At 38.2% G+C, this 23,171-nt stretch overlaps 1 protein-coding gene across 2 annotated transcripts in view; it reads right to left on the bottom strand.

Moving 5' to 3' along the window:
• The window catches only part of dhrsx (dehydrogenase/reductase (SDR family) X-linked), a 69,092-nt gene extending 47,682 nt beyond the window's left edge, over positions 1–21,410 (bottom strand). The window contains exon 1 of one of the 2 annotated variants that reach the window (XM_007246702.4): positions 20,849–21,410. Coding sequence is in view for 1 of the 2 variants with exons in the window: in XM_007246701.4 (XP_007246763.3) it covers positions 4,887–4,989 (103 nt within the window). In the remaining variant the exon portion in view is untranslated. Of the gene's footprint in view, positions 1–4,886; positions 5,070–20,848 lie in introns of those variants that run through there. The other variant, XM_007246701.4, reaches the window with a different exon arrangement.
• Between the last annotated feature and the right edge of the window lie 1,761 nt (positions 21,411–23,171).

Below are 23,171 nucleotides of genomic sequence, written 5' to 3'. Positions count from 1 at the left end.
GGCCAGTCCCAGGCCTGCAGAAGGTTCAGAGGGCAAGTATTCAGCCTGCCTCTGACTAATAACCTCTACCACTACAGCACCCAACACACAACAGACTGATAACAGCGCATCCTGCCCCACTTTAACTTCTCTTTAATTTCATTTAGTGCCAGGACGTGTTTGCCATTAGCGCCAGATTGTGGATGATTAAAACTCTGTGTTAAATCACTCAATTCTCTCGTCGTCTTCCCACAGCAATCACTCTCTGAAGCTTTGGCTGATTTGTGTGGATTAGAAAATTGTGCGTCCTTACGGTCACCTACTGACTACTGACCAAACAATGGCAAAATAGTGGTGGAGTAAATGAGCATAATAAGGTACTGTATTTTTTGCACTATAAGGTGCACTTAAAATCCTCTAATTTTCCCAAAAATCATCAGTGAGCCTTAGGTATGAATTTTACCAGTCAGGTTGTAAGTAGCAGTAAAGCCACTCCGCTAAAGTGCAGCGTAGTTCTCCAGCGCCGAGACTGGAGTAGTATTGGCATTAGCCACTAACCACACTAAGCACTAGCTTAGTTTCACCGTTCAGAGGTGAGTACTATCAGCCTGTAGCGCTGCTAGAGCAGCATTAGCATTAGTCACCAAACACACAAAGCGAGAGGTATTTCACTGCTCAGAGGTGAGCATTATTGGCCTGTAGCCTGCTGCTGCTAACCCTGGCTAGCAATGCTGGAGCAGCATTAGCATCACCTACTAACCACGCTAAGTTTGCGCTAGCTCTTTCGCTGCTCAGAGGTGAGTATATTGGACTGTTGCCTGCATGTTTTCCACGTTAAAACAGGTTATGTGGTTAGCTGCTAATGCTAATGCTGCTGCATCTATCCTTAGAGGAAATCTGGAAATCTAAGCTTACTGTAAATAAACTGAAGCGCTTTACTGACGCAGAAGAGAAATCTCTGTAAATGAACATCCAGTGCACGGCTGACTTTAAAAGAAAATGTTTTTTTTTTAAGAATTACAGTTTTGTTTACTTAACTAAGCTTTACCCAACCACCACCGCTTAGCGGCAAGACCTGTTGGATTAGAAGGAAAACATAACAGTTGCATAGTGTTGCATAATGTGCCTTATAATCCGGTGTGCCTTATGTATGAAAATAGACCACACAATAGATTGATAGTTTATTGAAAAAAATATGATAAAGTGTATAAAAGAACCAAAAACTCTTAGTGAGGAGTAATCAGTCAATTTTTGATTGGTAAAATGCCAAGAACATGCTTTTAAAAAAAAGAAAGCAGTATTTTGAGAGAATTGCTATCTTCCTGGTTCAGCTAATGTGTTCCTCATTCTCATTATCATGTTTCACTTCACCCAAAGTCCATTTCACACCAGATTTCTCCTTTAAGCTCAGTACAAATAACACTGTGTTGCTGTTCCACAGAGATCAGAGGCCAGTCTGAACTAGATTTAAAGTGGATCCCACAGTTTGGTGATAATTGGATATTTCACAGTAAAAACAGGGACAGACGTCTTTATGCCGCTGAAGGTCTAATTACCCTGATATGAAGTCATCAAGAGAATGGACACAAATAAAACTAGCTAACTGTGCAGCAGGCTGTTAAATGATTAAATAGCCATGTGAGGTTCATTCAGCTGGTCACACAACTCTGTGCATGGCTTTCTTTAGAGTGTTTTTGTTTTTTGTTTTTTTTAGCTTTTTTTTCCTGGTAGCAGTTCTGCACTAATACCACATTAATGCTGTGAACAAGAGATCCATTGTGTCGCGTATTTAATCCCTAGCCTTCATAAACCACTGTAGAGAAACTGCTAGCTACTTCATACTGATTCAACACCAGTGTATAGCACCTGAAGATCAGAGTAACGTAGCTAAATATAACATTCACATATCATATAAATTAACAGTAATTAACCACTAAATCTTTAGGATTTCTATTCAAGCATTACATTAAAGGCTTCTTATGTTTGATAAGGAACATTAGTGAAAAGCATACTAGTGATTATAATATAAAATATAAAAAGATATTTTAGTAATTTAATAATTTAAGTAATTTAAGTATTTTAGTAAAGCTAATATCAAAATTTAATGAATAAAATCATAAAATTGACTCTTTCTAAGCTTCATTTTAAAATCAATATTTTCCTGAATACAAACCAAACAGTTCATGTCCTCCAATCCATTAGTGTCTTTATGTTTGTCTAGTTTTTATGTCTATTTTCAAACATGCAGAATTTGGGTTGATTCCTGTTACTAATCTTGAATTATTAAGTGGAGTAGAGAGAAATCAAGCAGCTTCTCTAAGTGTCCTGTATTAAATTTTAAAGCCCTCACATTTTCAGAACGTAAATAAGTTAGTTTACTGCAGAAAATAGGGTTTTGTATCTACACCTGTATCACCACACCCATATATGGGAGAAGGCATTTTAAGGGTTTAAACAACAGAACTTACCATATGTCTGAATATATGTAACTTTTTCATCTTAACTTTATCTTTAATGCTCAATGTGATTCTCGTTCTACCATCTTTGTGCTTACAGGCTTCTGGGAATCCTGTAGTAAAGTAGCCACAAGCAATTATTCCATTCAGAGTTCCACGTTTTAAGCCTTAGCCATAAACCCATGCAGGAATTTAGGTCAGAGGTTAACATTTCAGTACTTCTTATTACAACACTATTAGCTCACATACATGCTCTCTGTGTGTCGAAATGTTTATAGACAGTTGTATATCTAATATTTTTTTTCTGAAACCAAAGATGATAATAAAAATGGGTTTGCTCTTTCTTTACTGAAGAAACAGCCTTTACTCTTATAAGAAATGCTTAGTATTTGATGGCACTCGTCACCAAGAAGTGTTGATACTGACAGAAAAACAGAAGTCCAAAGAACCTGCATAGCTCCCTGGCTTACATATTGCAAGTTGGGAATAGTGGTCTCCTGCTTTTCTATGGATCTTATACTAGGGATGCAGATGTACTGGCTTAATTCTGGTTTATACCTACATTACCGCTATATGAGATGTTTATTAGGAGGCTCTATAAAGTACCTGAAGTCACCCCTTCCAACATATGATATACGGCTAATTTTAGGCATATAGTGTATGTCCTTACTGTGTAAAAAGCAGAAAAACAAAGTAAATCTGATTTTAACTCCAAAAACCCTGTTTACACTACGTTTTGCCCAAATTTAAAACATAAAATCGACTTATCGCCTCAAATAATCCAACAAGGTCAAAAAAGTTGTTTTTATGCTCTAAAAGTCACTAGAAATTGACAGAAAAAACAAAAACAAAAAGCGTTTCCCAATTCGTACTGTATTTGCCCTACAAAGTACACACCAATCCCCTCTCCTAGTGTAACTTGACTGTAAGCTTGTAGATTGAGACAAAGCCCAAGGCCCCAAATACAACATTTAATAAAATATAAAACATAATAATTAAGACATAAAAAAATGATGTGCCTCAAAAACGAAGTTAAAACTAATTTTAAAAAAAATATATTAATAATAGTTTTCACTCTAAAAGCTGTCAAATCGCTTGAAACAAGAAAGAAGCACACACTAATCAGCGCTACACCAACAGCAGTTCAGTCTTGTAAGCGTGTAGTTACAGAAGTGTGCGGATTGAGACAAAGCCTACAGACTAAAGTTCATGATTAGCCCATAATTCCCCCACACAAGTCTGCTAAATTAATACAAATGATTAAAAGTTTATCAGAAAAATGATATCTGTCTATAGACACTATAGCTGTCAAATCGCTAGAAACGAGAAAAGCGTTGGGCTGCGTCCCAAAGTGCAAATTAATGCCCTACAAAATTACACACAAATACGTAGACTGTAAACTTGTAGTTAAAGACGTGTGAGGACATACTAAAGTAAAAACATTATACATAATGTTAAACATAATATAACATTATAATAAACATAAACAACATTAAAACATAATATTAAAAACTAACAAACATCGACATTAATTATCAAACAAGGTCAGAAAAGTAGACAAAAGTTCATAATGTTTACAACACTACCTAGCTGATAAATCGCTAGAAATACGAAAAAAAAAATTCATCTACGTCCCAAATTGCACACTAATGCCCTACAAAAAAACACATCAGCGCACAGATAGTGTAGGTATTGTAAGAAAATGGAACGTTAAGCGTGTGCGGATTGACATAAAGCCCACAAACTAAAGTTTAATAATTAGCCTTTTTCCCACAAACACAACTTTTAACACAAGAATAAACCAATAAAAAAAATGAGAACGAGAACAATGATATTAATGCATAAAACAAGGTCGGAAAAAGGTAGTTTTTCACTATAGAAATTGAACTTTAATATTAAACATAAGCTATTATCTAGGTGTCAGTCAAATTGATAGAAACAAGAAAAAAGCTCGGATGCGTCCCAATTTTCACTCTAATTCCCTACAAAGTGCAAACTAAACAGCGTTTCATTAATGTGAGTTCAGTAATGTAGCTAGTGTAGGTACAGTGTAGGTGTGTGAGGATTGAGAAGCAGCCCACAGGATAAAGTTCAGAATTAGCGTTACGTTACTCCAACAAAACAGACATAGTTCAAACACAAAGGTAAAACTAATGAAACTCGATATTAATGATAGCTTTTCACTCTAAAGCCCGAACTTTTATCTATATAGGTACCCATCAAACTTTCAAATCGAGACAAAAAAGCACTGGCTGCGTCCCAAATTGCACTCTACCTCCCTACAAAGTTCACACAAATCAGCGCTCCACCAACACGAGTTCAGTAACTAGTGTAGTTACGTAGTGTAGCTAAGTAGTGTAGGTAGAGTGTGTGTACGTGCGGATTAAGACGCAGCCCCGCAGGCTGTATAAAGTTAGTAAGCGGGGTAAAAGGCGCTGCAGCGCGGCTGACCTGGCAGGGTGAAGGCGCTGTGGAGCAGCTGATACAGCAGAACTTTAAGCCCCGCTAGATAAAGTCTGATAACCGGCAGCAGGAGAGCGAAGAGCCGCCACATCTCTACCGCCGCGTGTACCCCTGTTTACCCTCCGACTCCCGGCCCGGAGCTCAGCGGCGCCCTGCCCACAGTTCCGCTCCGCTCACAGCCCGAGACGAGGGGGAGGAGCCTCTGCCAACAAATAAATAAATAAAATATATTATTATAATTAATCAAAATTTTTATTCATTGTTAAATTATAATTTTAGGCTAATTATAATTTTAAATATGTTTTTTTTAATATATATTCATTGCACTACCAAACGTTTTCCATTTAAAAATAATGTTTTAAACAAACAAACAAATAAATAAATACATACATAATCACTATAGTAAATGAGTGAAATAGTTATTCATTTATTATTTTTACTTTTTAGGCTAATTATGATTTTAAATATGCTCATATATTTATTTCACCACCAAACATTATCCACCAAAATCATGTTGTCCATAAAAATGTTTTAAACAAAAATAAATAAATAAATAAATAAATAAATTTAATATAATATTAAATATGTTTTATATATATTTATTGCACTACCAAATATTATCCACTAAAATATGTTTTTCTATCTTTAAAATGTTTTAAATAAAAAAAAGCAAACAAATAATCACAAAAAAATAAACAATCACTATAGTAAATGATTGATATAGCATTTAATATATTAGTTTCACTTTATTATTTTATGCTAATTATAGTATGAAATATACCTATATATGTATTGCACTACCAAACATTATCCACCAAAATCATGTTTTCCATTATTAAATAATGTTCTAAACAAACAAATAATCAATATAGTAAATGAAGGCTTAAGCAAATTATTTTAGGTTAATTATCATATTAAATATATTTAAAACGTTTTAAATGGAAATATTTTAATAACTTGTTTTTAATCTCCCCAAACCTGACATTAAAAAAGTATGTGCCTCAAAAACAAACAAACAAATATTCACCATCACAAATGAGTCACTGTTTAATTGATTTATTAATTGTTAGATAATAAATTTGTAGTTTATTTTTACTTTATTATTTTAGTTTAATTATAATATTAATTATATTTATATATTAACATAAAAACATAATCCATCAAAATCATGTTTCAATTTGCAAGTTTTGGTCTCCCCAGCCCAGGTATAAAAATAACAGCAACAGTAATCAATTAATTAAAAAAGAAACATGTTTTTTAATGAGTTAAAATTACAAGAAACTACATATTTTTGATCAATATATCAATATATTACTGTCAATAGTAAAACAAAAATTCAAATGAAAAAAGGCTGTACCTTTAAATTATCATGTCACAATGCACTCAGAGATAAGTTTTTTACCTTCTTAACTAACAGATGACAACTAGCAGTAGTGAAGTTTAGACTGTATCTAAAACACTTATTCCTGTAAAAGTACAGACATCCCAAGTTGCAAAAGTTGATTTCAGGGATAGAGTCAATAGAGTTGGAGCGAGGTGTGATAGTGGGTACCAGATGTATGGGTTGTTCCTTTTCCAAAACTGTGCTGCTGGAATTTCAGGCTAATGCTAATATTACCACCCTCAGTGGACTGAGCAGTGGGTGGTTATGATTGTGACCGGTGGCTTCTGGCTAGAATTGTCCATGCAAACAGACAAGCAACTCATTCCATGACCACATTCAGAGTGGGAGGCCTTACAAACACACACATATTTTAAAGGTCAATACAGAGTGGTCTTCAAAGGGCCATGGCAAAAGTCATGGGACATGAACCATTACTGTGTCAAGAGACTCGATAAAGACATGCTAAACTGATTTATCTCCTTATTCCTATACTGAGACTGGGCTTTCCTATTCAGAAACAGGGCTATTTATGCTTGCAACTCAAATCTAATCTCAATCTAATCTCTTTTTCATCTTTCTAAACTGTTGAGATAAGCAGAAAAGAGGTAATTTAAGAAGGTGACTGTATTTGTGTTTGCTCTGACAGTGTTGTAGCTTATCAGTTTGCTGTGCTGTTACTTTCTCCATTAAGCAAAAAGCAGAAGATTAGCCATGCAGCATTTTGCCTGGTGGAGCAGATGGGACGTATATGAACGCCGCTGATCATTCTGAAGGCTAGGACGTAAATTTTTTCAATTATCTGGGCAAAACTGCTATTTACCTTGTTTATCCAGACAAATTTGATTTGCGCCGCAATCAGACAGAAGGAATAGACAAAGAGTAATGAGACTGCCAGGCAAAATAGCAGAAAGATTGCAGTTTACCCAAAACGACAGCTCTAACTGCATTATTGGGAAACGTTCAAATGATGGGCCTAAAGCATTAGGACAGACAGATTTCACAAAATCAAGATTGATCCCATTTTGTTCTTCATTTATTTACCACAGACACTGAAATATGTGTTAGAACTATTAATGCAGAAAGAAAAAAGAAAAAAGTTACCAAGAACAATATGTGATCAAACACATAGGGCCCTATCATACACCCTGTTCAAGGTGCGTTGCGATGCTCTTTGCTATCTTACACCCTGTCAACAGTCTATTTACATGCCTTGCACCTGCACCTTTAAAATAGCATCAGAGGTTTAGGAAAAATCAACATTTCTGGTGTGTTGCTATTTTTGCGGCGGAAAACACAGATGCGCCACTGTCTGATTGAAACCCTGACAACAGTCAAGAGTCAGTAGTCACCCTTCCATGCCTGTCTTCTTAGCTACACAGGTACGTTCATCCCTGCTTGTTACACACTCAAATAGACACACTGCAGCACACAAATCCAGCTTTTACATCAACAATGAACAGAATAAAGAATAAAATGAATAAAATAACATTGCTGTTCCCTTAAATGAGCTTCTGGTGTTCCTTCACAGAGTGAAGGTGCCAAAGTCAAAGAGCACCTGGCTCTTAAAGGCAAAAGCAAGTGAAACGCTGATCGTTTTATTTTTTTATGTTACGCCCAAAACACACCCATGATTAATTAGGAGAACTAGTACATGCCTTTTATGTGTTTCGAGCTGCACAAGGCTTGTTTTTTTGGGCCCTCAGGATACCAAAAACACACCGACGCACTAAATCAATCTGCGCAATACGTAATTAACGTCTCACCTATAGATTGCTAAAATAGGGCCCTTAGACTGATATGGCAAACACTTGGTCATACTGAATTGATTAAGCTGTAGATTCAGAGGTAGTGTGTAATGCATCTGTAATGCATTTGAGGGTTGTAGAGGTTCCTAATGGTGCCCTGCAATAATCCATCTCATGCAGCTTGAATATTCTCATGTATTCAATGCAAGCTCTTGAGATGGCATCAGCAAGTGGACAAGCATTGTCCTGCTTAAATAGAGCATCGTAGTAGGGCTCATTATTGAAGATGATCTGCTGCCAGATCATAATGGTAGTCTGGCATGACTACCCACCAAGTTTCATTTCTGTCAGTTGATTCCTTCCAGATGTGTCTATTTTTTTCAATGATGACTATAATAAACTGTTAATTTTCAAAATAAAACAGAAATAAGCTGCATTTCTGCATCACTTGACTGAGGACAAATGTTCTGTTTGAGACTGCATGGGAACATTCACAGAGATGACACTGAGCTTTGGCAACTAAAGGCACTCCACAAACACTGGCCTTGAGTGTTCCTCTCAATAACTCAATAACGTAACAATGGAGAGATGAACCCACTGAAGGTTTAACGCAAAGACTAAAGTCAAAGCAGGACACGCAGTAACCAGCGTCAGCACCTTTTCCTCATTAGCGTTAGCCGGACATTATCTAAAGTCTCTACGCCTCGCCTCCCAGAGCGCAAACAGCTCCACCTTCAATGATCTGCCTTCTTAACCTAATCAATAAAATGCTGATTAAGTAATTATCGCTAATATGGCCCAATAGGCACAGTATGTACGCACAACCAGTGGGAACGAGGGGAACAGTGCTTCGATTAATGCTGTCTTGGTCATTTTTTTAACTTTTGGGAACAGTTGTTCTTCTAAGTGCTTGTTCCTCCTGCTTTCAGAGAGGGTTTTCTTTTCGAGTTTTGGTTCCAATCAGTGTTTTTTTCACATTCTTACTGTATTGTTTTGTGATTTTTGGCTCTTGATGGTGTTTTTCCATTATACTCATACAGTTTTCCTTCTTGGTAAGTCTTGGTTCTTTTCAGTGCTTCTTCTTCCTTCTCTAGTAAACTTTTTCCTTTTCTGTCTTGGTTCCTTTAGTGTTACTTCTAAGTGTATTTACAAACTCTTCCTTAGATATATTTTTCCCAGAGTTACTTATTTTTATTATTTTTCAATCTTGGTTCCACTTAGTGTTTTTTCTCTCCACGTTCGTACAGTGTTTTGGGTGGTCTGGACTCTTGACACCAGTTATTCTTTATACTACTGACTTTTCTGAGTTCTCTTCTCAAGTCCTGGTTTCATTCAGTGTTTCTTGTAGTTTTCCTCTTGAGTCTCGGTTTCTCTTAGTAGGCGGACCCAAACCGATGAACTATTGAGAAGGATTCAATTTTGACACTGTTTATTTTAAGCAGCAGAACTTTTCTTGGCTTTATGGTTTACGTGCTTTGCGGCGCAGTAAACTCACAGACCAATCACGTGTGTTGTAAAATCACCGAAGGCTCTCCTCTGCCAATCAGATCTGTGCAGACAGCTGCCCCATCTAGTGAATTGGGACGCTTTGATGGTTCCACTGGTGAAAACGTGGGCTGGTTCGCTGAAAGCACCACGGTTCTTATAAACCCGAACGGAAGTTCTTTTGGTGGAAAAGCACTATCAGTGTTTCTTGTAGTTTTCCTCTTGAGTCTGGGTTCCTCTCAGTGTTTCCCCACTCAGATTTTGATTTGAGTCTTGGTTCCTCTCAGTGTTTCTTTTTGTTTTCTTCCATAGTTTTCCTTTTATATCTTGGTTTAGCTTAATGCTAGTTACTGAATTTCCATTTGAGTCTTGGTTCCTCTCACTGTTTTTCTCTAAGTATTTACAGTATAATTCTTATGTGTTTTGGCTTCTGGTAGTTTTTTTTCTGGATAATTATACAGACTTTTTCTTTACAGTCTTGGTTTCTCTCAGTGTTTTTTCTTAGTGTTCTTGCAGACTTTTGAGACTTGGTTCTTCCTAGTGTTTCTTCTCTGTGTTCAGATTTGCTTGTAATTCTCAGTTTTTCTCTGCACTTTCTACAGTGTTTTTCTTCCCAATTCCAGTCAGTGTTTCATAATACAGTTTTCTCTTTGAGTTGTAATTCCTAACAGTGTTTTTCTTTTAGGGACTTTATTTTAGGGATTTGTTTCTTCTTAAAAACAATTTTGAGTTTTGTTTTCCTCTGTGTTTATTTCACAGACTTTCAATTTAAGTCTTTGTTCCTCTTAGTGTTTCTTACTGAGTTTTCCTTTTCCTTTTTTTTGGTTTCTATTTCATGTTTTTCCAGAGTTTTGTAAGCCGTCCCTCAGTAATGCTCATTAGAGCTCTAAAACTGGAGTATTATACTGCTGCTTTAGGGTAATGCCTGTTGTTAAATAAAACTGAATTCAGCTTTTACTGTGTAAATAGCAAAGCAATCTTTCCTCACGACTCTGTGAATGGCCCCTGAGGAGACTGAGAGTCAGGCATAGGATATGGGGCTGAAATTCAATTGCTATTCTACATGTGGAGCACGAGCAGGTGTGTGAGATTCCCTTATGTTCAACTAGTGTTATGAAAAGAGGCTTTTTATTCATCTGAAACTGCTCTCCGGTCTGCAGAGAAGGAGAATTGTCCGTTTTCAAGGAAAAATCATAAAAATCTCATGCTTTAATTCATGTAAGTGTATTTTCAGAGCAGTGATAGAGCTTGTTTATTCAGCTCAATATTCATTCAAATATGTTCAAACAGCATATGGTGGGGATAAAATAATGTTCACACAGGGGGTAAAACTGAGGTTATTCTGCTTGTGTGCCCTTTTGAGTGTAGTGTTTGATTGCTTTGCTCTCTTTTGTTTTTGCCTCATTCACTTGTTCCAACTCTTGTTTCACAGCTGACTGTAATTCAACACAGCCAATTTAACAGGAAAAACACTTCAATTCATTTTGTTCATGGCAGATCATCACTGTGATGGCAGATCACATACTTGTTCTCAAAAAATGCACCCATGAACAAGTGTTAAACGATAAAAATGCGGCAAATACTTATTATTGTGCTATACATATAGAAGTAGTGTTTAACTCTATATGCCAGACATTGCAACACAACATGAATTGTAGAGGTTCCTAATGGTGTCCTGCGATAATCCACAGCAAAATCAGTTCTTGCAGATTTTTCTGTAGGGGTGGAGTGTTACGACATAGCATCTGTATCTTCAAAGGCAAGCTCTTGAGACGTGAGCAGTGTGTGGGCGAGCATGGTCCTGTTGGAATAGTGTATCAGAGTGTAGGTTTAGAAAAGTTAGGGCCACTGGTTGCAGGACCTCTTTAACGCAACGTTGGGATTCAATTTGTTGGTCATCTCCACCAAGACAAAGGCATGACTTACCACTGAAGATGAACCACTGATATTCAGCACCAAGATTAATGTTTTATTGTCACATGTTTTGTTGTACAGCTTAGTGATAGAGTTCCTTAAGTTTTAAGAGTTCAGAAATCAAGATTTGGTGAAATAACCCTGGTTTTGAATTACAGTTTCCATGCATCTTGGCATCATGTTCTCCTCCACCAGTCTTACATGCTGCTTTTGGATAACTTTATGCCTTTACTCCTGGTGCAGAAATTCAAGCAGTTCAGCTTGGTTTGATGGCTTGTGATCATCCATCTTCCTCTTGATTATATTTCAGAGGATTTCAATTTGGTAAAATCAAGGAAAAACATCATCATTAAGTGGCCTCTTCTTTTTTCCTGAACTTAAAGGGGACATATTAGGCCTATTTACAATAGATCTATGGGCTCTATCAAAACATGTTCATGAATGATTTTGCATAAAATTACTCTCAAAAAAAAGAGATCTCACCAGCTCTATCCTTGTCAGTTTCAGTCCCTTTCAGAATGAGCCGTTTAAGGGCTCTGTCATTTCACATTTATGAAAATATCGTAAGCTGTTGCTGGCAGTGTTATGTATATACTTAGTGTTTTCCACTCTTTAGTGTTAGCTTGTGCTAAATGGCAAAACACAAACAAGCATTATTAACACCTCATTATTAACGACAATATAAGTGCAAAACTCTGCTGACTTGCCACGGACGGTAGGTACAGATCCCACCTTCAGAAGAAGTCTCTTAGCTTAGAGACCTCCTGCTGAGGTACTTAACCAGCAGACTGTAATGGTGTTTCTTCAACTGATCTAGATAGTGGATGGGGCTATAGCATTGGTTGACGGGTGAGGGCTGGTGTCAGGGTGGTTCTTTGCAGGTTTCCTTATTATGATGTCACAATAAGAGACAAACTATCCAAACGGCTCATAGAAGCATGATATGATTCTTGACATTTTCTAACTCTTTCATCTGACTTTCAAAAACGGAAGGATGGAGGGTTTATAGTGGAAATAAAAAAACATGCAAAAAGTGACTTCTGTATAAAATCCCCCCTTTAAACAGGTCATAATATTTAATCAGGTATTTCCTTCAAATAAAATGGTTACGCAATGTAAGATTATTATACATTTACTTTTCTTGGAATGTACAAAATGTCCTAGCTATGCGATGTTACCCACGCTCCATGATTCACCTTGTTCTGCATCTGTGCCATAGATATTACTGGCTATAGAACAGGAGAACAGCCTGGACTGTCTGATCCGCTGTCAGTAAATGTGAAAGATGCAGAATCTGACAGACATTGGCACCATACTGGTGTTCCACATTTTAGGCAGCCTTGATTTAGCTTTTTCTGGGCCAGCATGCCTTGGCTATGGGTGCATGTCTTTTTGAGACTGACCTTAGTCATGGCTCTTGAGCTTGCTTCTCAAAACGGCATACCTGCATGCCAGACAAACCCACACACACACACACACACCAACCAAGGTTGGTCTCCTACAATGTTAGGATGTAAGGGCCATATTGCAAAATTATGACCATCTCCTTGCTTCTACGCCGATTATAATTTTTTTCAGCTACACTGAGCATATAGAACACTTCATAGTTCTTTTAGGTTGTAGTCCTGTATCTGTTTCTCTATATACTTTATTATTGCCCTCTTTCCACCCTGTTCTTCAAAGGTCAGGACCCCAGAGGATAGACCACCTTAGAGCAGGAACAATATTATTTGGGTGGCGGGTCATTCATTCTAAGCACTGCAGTGGTTAATGTGTTTTAGTGTGTGTTGCTCTGGTACCTTGATTAAATCAGATACAGCAGTGCACCTCAGTGACATTGAGACTGAGAATAGTCCACCAGCAGCATCCTGTGGGCAACATCTTGTAACCGAAAGAATAAACAACACAAACTATGGAGTTTCTGCCTCTGGCTTTACTTTGGCCCAAATCCATTTCACCTGATGGTTTTACCACTTACACCTACCCCTTCTTTTCGAAGTGTAACCGAAGGGGATGGGGTGAATTCATTCACCCTAAGAATTGGGACAACCCTTCAACCACCCGATACGTCATCAGGAGCGCTAAATTTCAGTAACCTAGCTGCTTCTGCTGGTTAACTAGATAACTTTAGGGCTTTATTTGTATGTCGTCAGGAAGGGGACAGGTGGTGCAGAAATTAATTATTATTGTCCATTCCTCTTGATTCCTCTGTGATGGGTAGCTTTTATTTTATTTTCCCGTTCCACCAACAAAGCTGCAGCCCCTGCCATTTGTTGCACCACTAAAGGTGGAACGGGAAAGTAAGCTAGCTAGCTTGCTACTAAGACAAACTATAAGCAATCTTTTTTATGGTTGTTATGAAGAATTCAGCCATAAAACATTGAAACTACACATTAAAATATGGTAATATAGTGCTAATTGTCACTTTTAAGGAAAATATTTACATTTGTGGATTTCCTTGGTTGCATCTCACCAGTGATTCTCATAACAAATTGAATTCAATTTGTTCCCTGAAAATCTGCTAAACAACGTCCCCTTAACTTCTAGGGAGCTCAACATCATGACGATCCAGGAACATTCTAGGAATGTTACAAGGCAACATCCTTCACACCGGTGGGGATGATCTCAGAATGGTATTGGTACATACTATTTCTAGCTGGGTACATATACTTTATTTTTCCTTCTCTTGTGCTGTTGAATTGAATTTTGAAGATACAAGTTTTTGCTTTAAACTCTGGTTCAACATCAAATATGCATACAGTATTTTTCGGCTGAAAAACACTGAAATTTATAATCTTAACTGATAGCTCACTGGTTTTAATTTTTTTTTCACACATCTTTCGAAGCATCTGAAGTCTTGCTTTGCCGGTGTCGAGTGAAAATGTGGTTTCAGCAGAGAACAACACAATTGCTGTTCACGACAAATGAATGTGCAGCTAAGGGGGAAAGGCTTTCAATAGCACTAATCTAATTAGACATTCGAAAACTCATCACTCCAGTCATCTATATAAAGAATATGAAGCAGCAAGCAAGAAAACAAAAGGAGCAGCAGTGGAGGGTTTCCAACAGACATTTGAGAATAGCCGACATTGGGGCAAAATCATGCAACCGATGGCTCTTGATGGCTGACCAATTTAAAAAATAGGGGTGGGACAATGTATCAATATTTCGATATATTGTATCAATTTGATTGGATCAATTTTTTTATTGAAACTTTGACACTCTAAACTCTTTAAAGGTCTCATTTCATTTTTTAAAATTCATTTTAAACAGTCTAGCTGTGCTCTCTAATATGAATGGACCCCCCTCCTTACTCCCCGTGATACAGTATTGTGGGCAATAAAATAAGAAGAATTTAGTTACAAGCTCCTAAGAACAAACTTCCGAGATGATCTTGAAGGCACTATGCCTTAATTGTCACCCTCCTACTAATAGGAGTAGCTCATATGAACAGGAATCGGGTGAAAATTGACTAAAATTAGAATCTACATTTTTAATAAATGGTGTTGTCGTTACTCAGATATGTTCACCCTGAAAGGCTACTAAAACAAACACACCCGCACACTTACACACACTCCTACAATTGCATGTTGCTGGATGGCAAAACAGCTGTTGTGTTATCAAACTTGGTTTACATCTACAGGCTCCCTGTCAGGATGCATTGAGAGCAGCGGGGACTGAATTAATCCACTACTGGGGGCCACTTGAGGCCAGTCCACTCTACCACGCTCTCTCCCTGTCTCTCTCTCTGCTACTCTCTCTCTTTCTTCCTCTCTCTCTTTCTCCCTCTCCCTCTTATTCATTATGTCTCTCTCTTTCTCTCCATATTTCTCACTCTGTGTATGTCTCTCTCTCACACACACACTTTCTCTTTCTGTATATCTTTCTTTCTCTTCCTGTCTGTCTTTGTATTTTTCATGCTCTCATCCTCTGTCTTCGTCTCCAAATGTCTCCCTTTCTACCTCCCTCTGCCTCCCTTTTTCTCTCCATGTGTGTCTCACTGTATCTCACTCTCTCTGTCTCTCTATCTATCTGTAGGATTCAAAATGTCTCTCTCTGTATCTCATTCTCTCTCTGTATGTCTCTCACTTCCCCCCATATCTCACTCTATCCTTTCTGTTTTTTCTCTCTCTTTATCTCTCCCTTTCTTTCTCTCCGTATGTCTTTCTCGTTGTATCTCTTCGCATCCTCTCTGTTCCTCTCCATGTCTCTTTCTCTCAATATGTGTCTCTCTGTATCTCACTCTCTTTCTCTCCATATCTCACGCTATCTCTCTTTAACTCTTTCTCAACGTTCCTCTCTCTATATCTCACTCTTATTGCATCTTTCTCTCTTGCTTTCTCTCCATGTCTCTCTTTCTGTATCTCTCACTTTTTCTTCATATTTCTCTCTCTCCCTCCACCTTTTTCCTTTCTATCTGTCTCTATCTCTGCCTTTCTCTCTTTCTCTACATCTCTTTTTTCTCCTCATTTTCTCTTTTCCTGTTTGTTTCTTTCTCTTTCCCTTTCTTTCTTTTCTGATCTATTTCTCTCCATAGGTCTATGTCTCCCTTTCTTCCACTCTCTTTCTTTACATGTCTGTCTCTCCCTCTCTCTCTATCTCTTCTGTTCTCTATCACTCCATTTGTCTATCTCTCCCTTTCCCTATCTTTCTCTCTCTCTCTCTCTCTCTCTCTCTTTTAAACAACCCTACAAAAAAATCCAGCTTTTTTCCTGGTAGCTGGTTTTGCATGGTCTTATTGTTAATTCTGGTCAACCATCATGGTCAATCTTGGTCATGCTTGTAAACCATTAAAACCAAATAGAACCATATACCTATGCGGGTCAGGAACTACAGTGGTCACCCAGTTTAACCAGTTTAACCGTGCAGTTTTTGTTTTTCAGCAGGGATGGAACAATCAACACGAACCCATGCTCCATTTAAATTTCATTTTCATTTAAAAAAAACAAAACCAGAAATGCACGCGCAAACGCGTGTGTGCCTGTGTGTTTATGGTGTGTACTGGGGGAGGTGGGGGGTCTTCCTTCCCCCCCTGTCCTCTATTCGTCCTTCACAGCGCACCGCACGGTGGGCTTCACCGCGGTGCGTTCTGCCTTAGCGCGCGTTTTTTGGAATGCGCGGCACGTCTCGAGCAGCAGCGTTTAACCGGTGAGTCACCGCGCGCTGCCGGCGAGATCGGTAAAGCAGCGAGGAGCAGAAATCATCATAAACACAGCAAATACACACAGAAACCAGGACACCAACCAGAACACACCACCCTGATCCCACTGCCTGACCACAGAGCACTCAGTGCAGTCCGCAGAGAGGGGATTCACGCAGATATGCGGGAGAAATACCGCAAAACACAGTACAAAGAGGACACAGTGCAGAGCTACAGGTCCAACAAAGTTCCAGCAAAACACAGAGACTGCTGCTGCAAAATCACCCAGTGCTGATTTACCTTCACTGAGCTGAAAGAACACATGAATACCAAACAAAACAAAATATAAGCACTGAATAAACAGCAATCAGTGTTAAACAAAAATTCAACACATTCAGTGTTAAATAAAACCATTGTCAGAGCTAAACAAGCAATTGCAGTGTTTAAGAAACACAATCAATTTAAAATAAACAACTGGTATAGAAAAAAAAACATCTAGTGTTAAATAAACACAGTCAGTGTTGAACAAACATCTGCAGTGTTGAACTGATGCTGTCAGGATTGAACAAACACTATTAAGGTTGAATAAACAGCATAAGTGTTGGAACAATCGAGTCATGGTTGAGTAAAAAATATCTGCAGTGTTGAAAATATGGTCAGGTCAGGTTTAAACAAACACCACAAAAATTGAGGAAAGAGGTTGAGGGTAAAATCAATGTTGTCAGAATTAAACAAAGCTTTGAATAAGTGTTGAATAAAAACACTGTTATTATTGAACAAGCAACTGGAGTGTTCAATGAACACTATGAGGTTTGAAGAAGGAATTTTGATGAATGAAGAATGAGGATTGAGTAAATAAACAGTCAGTGTGAAGCAAACCTAATCAGTGTTGAACATACATCTGCAGTGTATAATAAACAGAATGCAGTCAATGTTGAAAACAAACCTTCACTTTTTAAGAAATGTCTTTAGTTTTGAAAAAACTGAATGAAGGGTGTCTGGGTTAAATAAAAAAAGCTACTGTATGAAATTAACACAATCAGTATTTAACATAAACCTCCACTGTTTAATACATTTTCTTGGGTTTGAACAAGCAGAATGATGTTGGAATAAACAGCATTTGGTTTATATAAACTCCTAGAGTGTGAAGTGAGTGACTGTCTTCAGGTTTGAATAAACACCTGCAGTGTGCAGTGACTGTGTTCAGATTTAAATAAACACCTGCAGTGTGGAGTGATTTTCTTCAGGTTTAAATAAACACCTGCAGTGTGGAGTGATTGTCTTCAGGTTTAAATAAACACCTGCAGTGTGGAGTGATTGTCTTCAGGTTTGAATAAACACCTGCAGTGTGGAGTGATTGTCTTCAGGTTTGAATAAACACCTGCAGTGTGGAGTGATTGTCTTCAGGATTTGAATAAACACCTGCAGTGTGCAGTGACTGTGTTCAGATTTAAATAAACACCTGCAGTGTGGAGTGATTGTCTTCAGGATTTGAATAAACACCTGCAGTGTGGAGTGATTGTCTTCAGGATTTGAATAAACACCTGCAGTGTGCAGTGACTGTGTTCAGATTTAAATAAACACCTGCAGTGTGGAGTGACTGTCTTCAGTTTTGAATAAACACCTGCAGTGTGCAGTGATTGTCTTCAGGATTTGAATAGACACCTGCAGTGTGGAGTGATTGTCTTCAGGTTTAAATAAACACCTGCAATGTGGAGTGATTGTCTTCAAGATTTGAATAAACACCTGCAGTGCGCAGTGATTGTCTTCAGGATCAATCAGGATTTGAATAAACACCTGCAGTGTGCAGTGACTGTCTTCTGAGAAAATCTGCAGGGTAGAATAAATGCAGTCAGTGTTGAACAAAAACCTGCACTGTTTAATAAATGTCTTTAGGTTTGAACCAACAGAATTTCGACTGAATAAACTGCATATATTTTGAAGTGTTAATTGAATGCTTTTAGGTTTGAATAAACACCTGCCGTGTTGAATGAAGGCCCTCAGAGTTAAAAATAAAAATATTGATGGCTAAATTGATAAGAGTTGACTAAAAACCGCACTGTTCAATGAATGCTATCACTGAACACTAACACTACATCACTAACACTAACAAAAACTGAATGAAATCCAATAGTATTGAACATAAACAGCACTTAATAAACACAGAATGGGCACTTGCCAGTGTAAAATAAACACTTACATAAAAGCACTGAATGAACCCTAATCGTGCTGAATGAATCATAGCAGTATACTACATAAACTCTTACAGTGCTGAATGCACACTGAGCAGTACTGAATGAACACTAACAGTCTTCAAGAAACACTATCATTCATTGACTGTTAAATGAATACTATCAGCATCCTGCAGTAGCTTGTATTGCACTTGATGTAAGGCTTGGATGGAGCTGCTCAGCCATAAAAACCCATTCCATGAAGCTCCCTATGCTTTACTGTTCTTGACTGTTCTTTACTGCGCTCAGCGAGCTCTGGTTTACTCACTGTACCAAAATCCAGCCTGCGAACTCTGGGCGATCGAGCTTTCTCCTCCTCTTTACTTAAAACTAATCTTTTTAGGAAAGCTTGCTGTTAATATATTTTTACCTGCATACTTTATTTTATTTTTTTTATTGTCTGTTTTTTTTTAATGGTCTCTTTTTTATGTATAAATACTTGCACTGTTACGTGTAAGTGCTTGCATGCTTGTTTTTATTCACTATGCTTTTTGTCTATGGCTGTGTTGTTAAGCGCTTTGAGTTTTCAGGAAAGGCGCTATATAAATAAAATATTATTATTATTATTATTATTGAGCTAATTTGAAGGCCACATGAAAATTGAAGATCTGTAGGAATTGACTTTCCAGAAAGTTGGTGACCTCCATGGACTATGCTCCTCAGAATCCACTGTGTTATAATAGCATTGACAGTTGGCTGTGGAATATTTAGTAGTGAGGAAATTTCACAGCTGGACTTGTTGCACCCCTCCTGAGAGGGACCCATTCTTTCACCAATGCTTGTAGAAGCTTTCTGCAGCGACAACGTTCAACAACAATGAAACAACATTTAATGCTTAATGGTTGTGCAAATGTTGAATCAACATAATGTCCTCAACCTTCTGCCTTTTGAATGAGCATTTTACAAAATGTTTTTTTTTTCATTTGCAGTAACTGCTGTTTAATTTAGAACCAATTCTTCACCATACCTGAGGAAATGTTCATGTTCTCTTTGTTTTACTGTTGTGTTTTTAAGATCAAATGTTTAATCAAAAAGATTGGTAGTGGTGGGTAGCATTCTTTATACTCAGCTTTACTGCCATGATGTAAGTTTATTGTTCACACTTTACTAGTTTTAGTGAGCAATGGTTTATTAAAGGATGATTCACTTTTTGAAAATCCACACCAAATCCAACGGTGATTCAACCTTAACATCAACGTTGATTCAATGTTAAAATGCCAGCTGGGCTTCTTTAGCATTATCACTGATTCAACACCAAATGCATTGATTAACCAACCTAGCTGGCATCTCAATGTTGAAATATGGTGAAGAATTGGTGTTAAATTAACAAACGTTTTCATTCCTCCATCCAACCGCTTTTAGAAATTGTATGGTGAGGAAATAATTCAAAATGCTATTTCAAAAGGCAGAAGGTTGAGGACATTATGTTGATTCGTCGTTAAAATTTCAGACATTACTTTAATCATATTTCAACCACATTTCAACATTGAGGGTCGGTTGTGTGCCAGCTGGGAAACATCATGCAACAGTGCTCTACTCCAACACCACTGAAGTCACCATAAACACACTATGAACACTTATTCCACTCTCATTATACTCTGACACATAGTGTTTAAAAGTTGGAGTAGTAACACAACTGACGGACAAGCCTTACACAATTGCACCCTAATATATAGCAGTGTGCATGGGTGCGCAAAAGCGCGAGCGAACTTGAACTGATGCATGCTGCTTTAATAAGGGTGCAGAAGGACGACGACGGCGCGCGCTGTTGCATCCACGTGCACTGCTTTATTCTGCTCCTGTAGTCTGCTCCCAGTTGAGCTGGCAGCTCGCCGATTGACTGCTTAAAAATCAGCAGCAACATGTGGTATAGAGCCGCATGGAGTCGGTTCCTTAAGCTTTATAGACACATGACTCATATATTGGCAACATGACTGAACAACGACAGGCAAATCATTAGGACTATAGGACATTGGTTTAATGCTAGACAATAGAAAGCCCCCCTCATCAACACCCCAACCCCAAACACCCTATCCCGCCTTGACACTCACCAGGGTGACCCCTCGGCCATGGGCACGCACGCGCTCAGATGCCATGGTCGCAGTCCACGTCCCTGCATATGTACCACAGGATCACGTAGAGGATGAGTAAGATGGCGAAGATGAAGAGCGCGACCAGGACCGCCTTGGTCACGGGGGAGATCAGCGACTGCATGTCACACGGCGATCGCGGCGCGCGGACACACGCTGACCATCGTGACCCGAACGGCGGCGGCGCGCGGGGTGAACCGGCGAGGAGGCATCCGCGTGCAAGAAGTGGAGGATTAGGAGGAAGAACGGAAGAGATCAGACAAAAAGACGTCTAACATCAAAAGTTTCGCTTTCTTCGCTTCTCTTTGATCTTCTGCTGCGGCAGCGTGAGCTGCAGAACACAAGACAGGGGTCCAGGGGGGTCCAACAGTGGTCCAAAAGGGTCCAGCAGTGGTCCATCCAATGGTCAGACACTCTGAACTGACTGATTAGAAAAGCCGGTGCATGCCGGTGTGTGTGTGTGAGAGAGAGAGAAAGAGAGAGAGAGAAAGAGAGAGAGAGATAGAAAGAGAGCTTGTCTGACTGACTGACCGACCGACCGTCAGTGTCTTCTTTGGCGCACCGCGGTGCTGCTGCACTGAAAGCGCAAAAGCTCCCGCGCGCTGCAACCACGCACTGCAAACACTAGAGGGCAGGATGACACAGTGCAGGGGGGCACGAGGGCACGACTACAGGGGGCATCTGGGGGGCGACTCCATAACCGTGGGCTAATAATGGCAATGTAACAGGCAGTTCTTGACACCAAGTTATAAATATTGCTACAATGCTGTCCAAATGTTGCACAGTTTATGTTTGTCAGCAACATTGCATACTTTTCTACAACATGTTGCTCTGTTAATAATTTATCCACAAAGTTGTGGCAAATTAAAGAATGTTAAAGGTTTATCAACAATGTTACCACAACGTTGTCAAAATGTTGCACTGGTTCCATGTTATCAACAGCATTGTCTGCTTCCCTCCAACACTCAAGTTTTGCACTGTTTTTGTCTAGGCAGTTCTACAGATAACATCAAGACACCAAGAGATAAATATTTCTACAACATTGTCCAAATGTTGCACTGGTAATACTTTATCCACAAAGTTGTGCAAAGGTTGCCTATGTTTTCATAATGCTGCCACAATGTTGTCATCAACAGCATTGTCTACTTTCTACAACATTGTTTAATTTTTGCACTGTTTATGTTTAATCATGTTTAGGCAGTTCTATAGGTAACAGCAAGACACCAAGTAATAAATATGGCCACAACATTGTCCAAAATGTTGCACTGTTAATAGTTTAACCACAAAGTTGTACCAAGGTTGTCTACGTTCTCCTAATGTGACTACAACATTGGTCAAATTTGGCACTTTTAAAGATTTATTAGCAATGTTGCCACAACATTGTCAAAATGTTGCACTGATTCCATTTAATCAAAAACGGCGTCTACTTTCTTACAACATTATTCAAGTGTTGCACTGTTTATGTTTAATCATGTCTAACGTTTGCTTTTGGGTTTGTGGGTCACAAACACTTGGAACCCTATCCTTAACCTTAGTAGGTTAAAGTAGAATAAGATTAATAGTATGTTTATGGCTGAAGTGAAGAAAAAAAAAACCAGAAAGAACTCCAGAAGCAGAAGAAAAGCATAGGGTGTAGTTTAGTGCCATAGTTTAAGTGTTTTATTAAAACAGATACTTAGCTTTCTTTAATAAGAAGGATGTAGTATTGCAAAACACTGCTAGTAAAATATACCCTTAAACATTTAGAAACAACAGCTTTGGTCTGCATCCACTTTAAGTTCCCTTTATTTAGCTTAACCCCGCACTTTATATGTGTATTTTTCTAAAACATGACTTTCCATTCATCCACGTGTGGCATCCATGACGGCAAGGGGCTATTAAAAAGGTGTATGTTGGTGTATATAAAACTCAACAGAAACTCAGGTTGTAATAACCAAAATAACTTTTCTTTACAGACCGGTGTTATGACCGGTTGTGCTACCCTGTCCAATCGTGCTACCCTAGTGTAGATTTAAACGTAAGAATAACCACACTTTTAGAAATATACTTCCAACAGGATATTTGGATAAGCTAGCTAACTAACCCACTGTATCAAAAAGTAAAGTTAAGGTAATGAGACGTGATTAGATATATTTTATATTTGTATATTTTATTTTATATTGCTTATTATTGCTATTTTTTGATATTAATTGCTATTTACACTTTTGTATCAATCAGACAAAGAATGGCAGTGAGTTGTAGATGACGATAAACTGAAAAATCATAAAAACGTGAAAATAATAAT

Source organism: Astyanax mexicanus, chromosome 21, assembly GCF_023375975.1.
Source record: "Astyanax mexicanus isolate ESR-SI-001 chromosome 21, AstMex3_surface, whole genome shotgun sequence".
Lineage (NCBI taxonomy): Eukaryota > Metazoa > Chordata > Actinopteri > Characiformes > Acestrorhamphidae > Astyanax > Astyanax mexicanus.
This window is presented reverse-complemented; position numbering and strand designations above follow the sequence as displayed.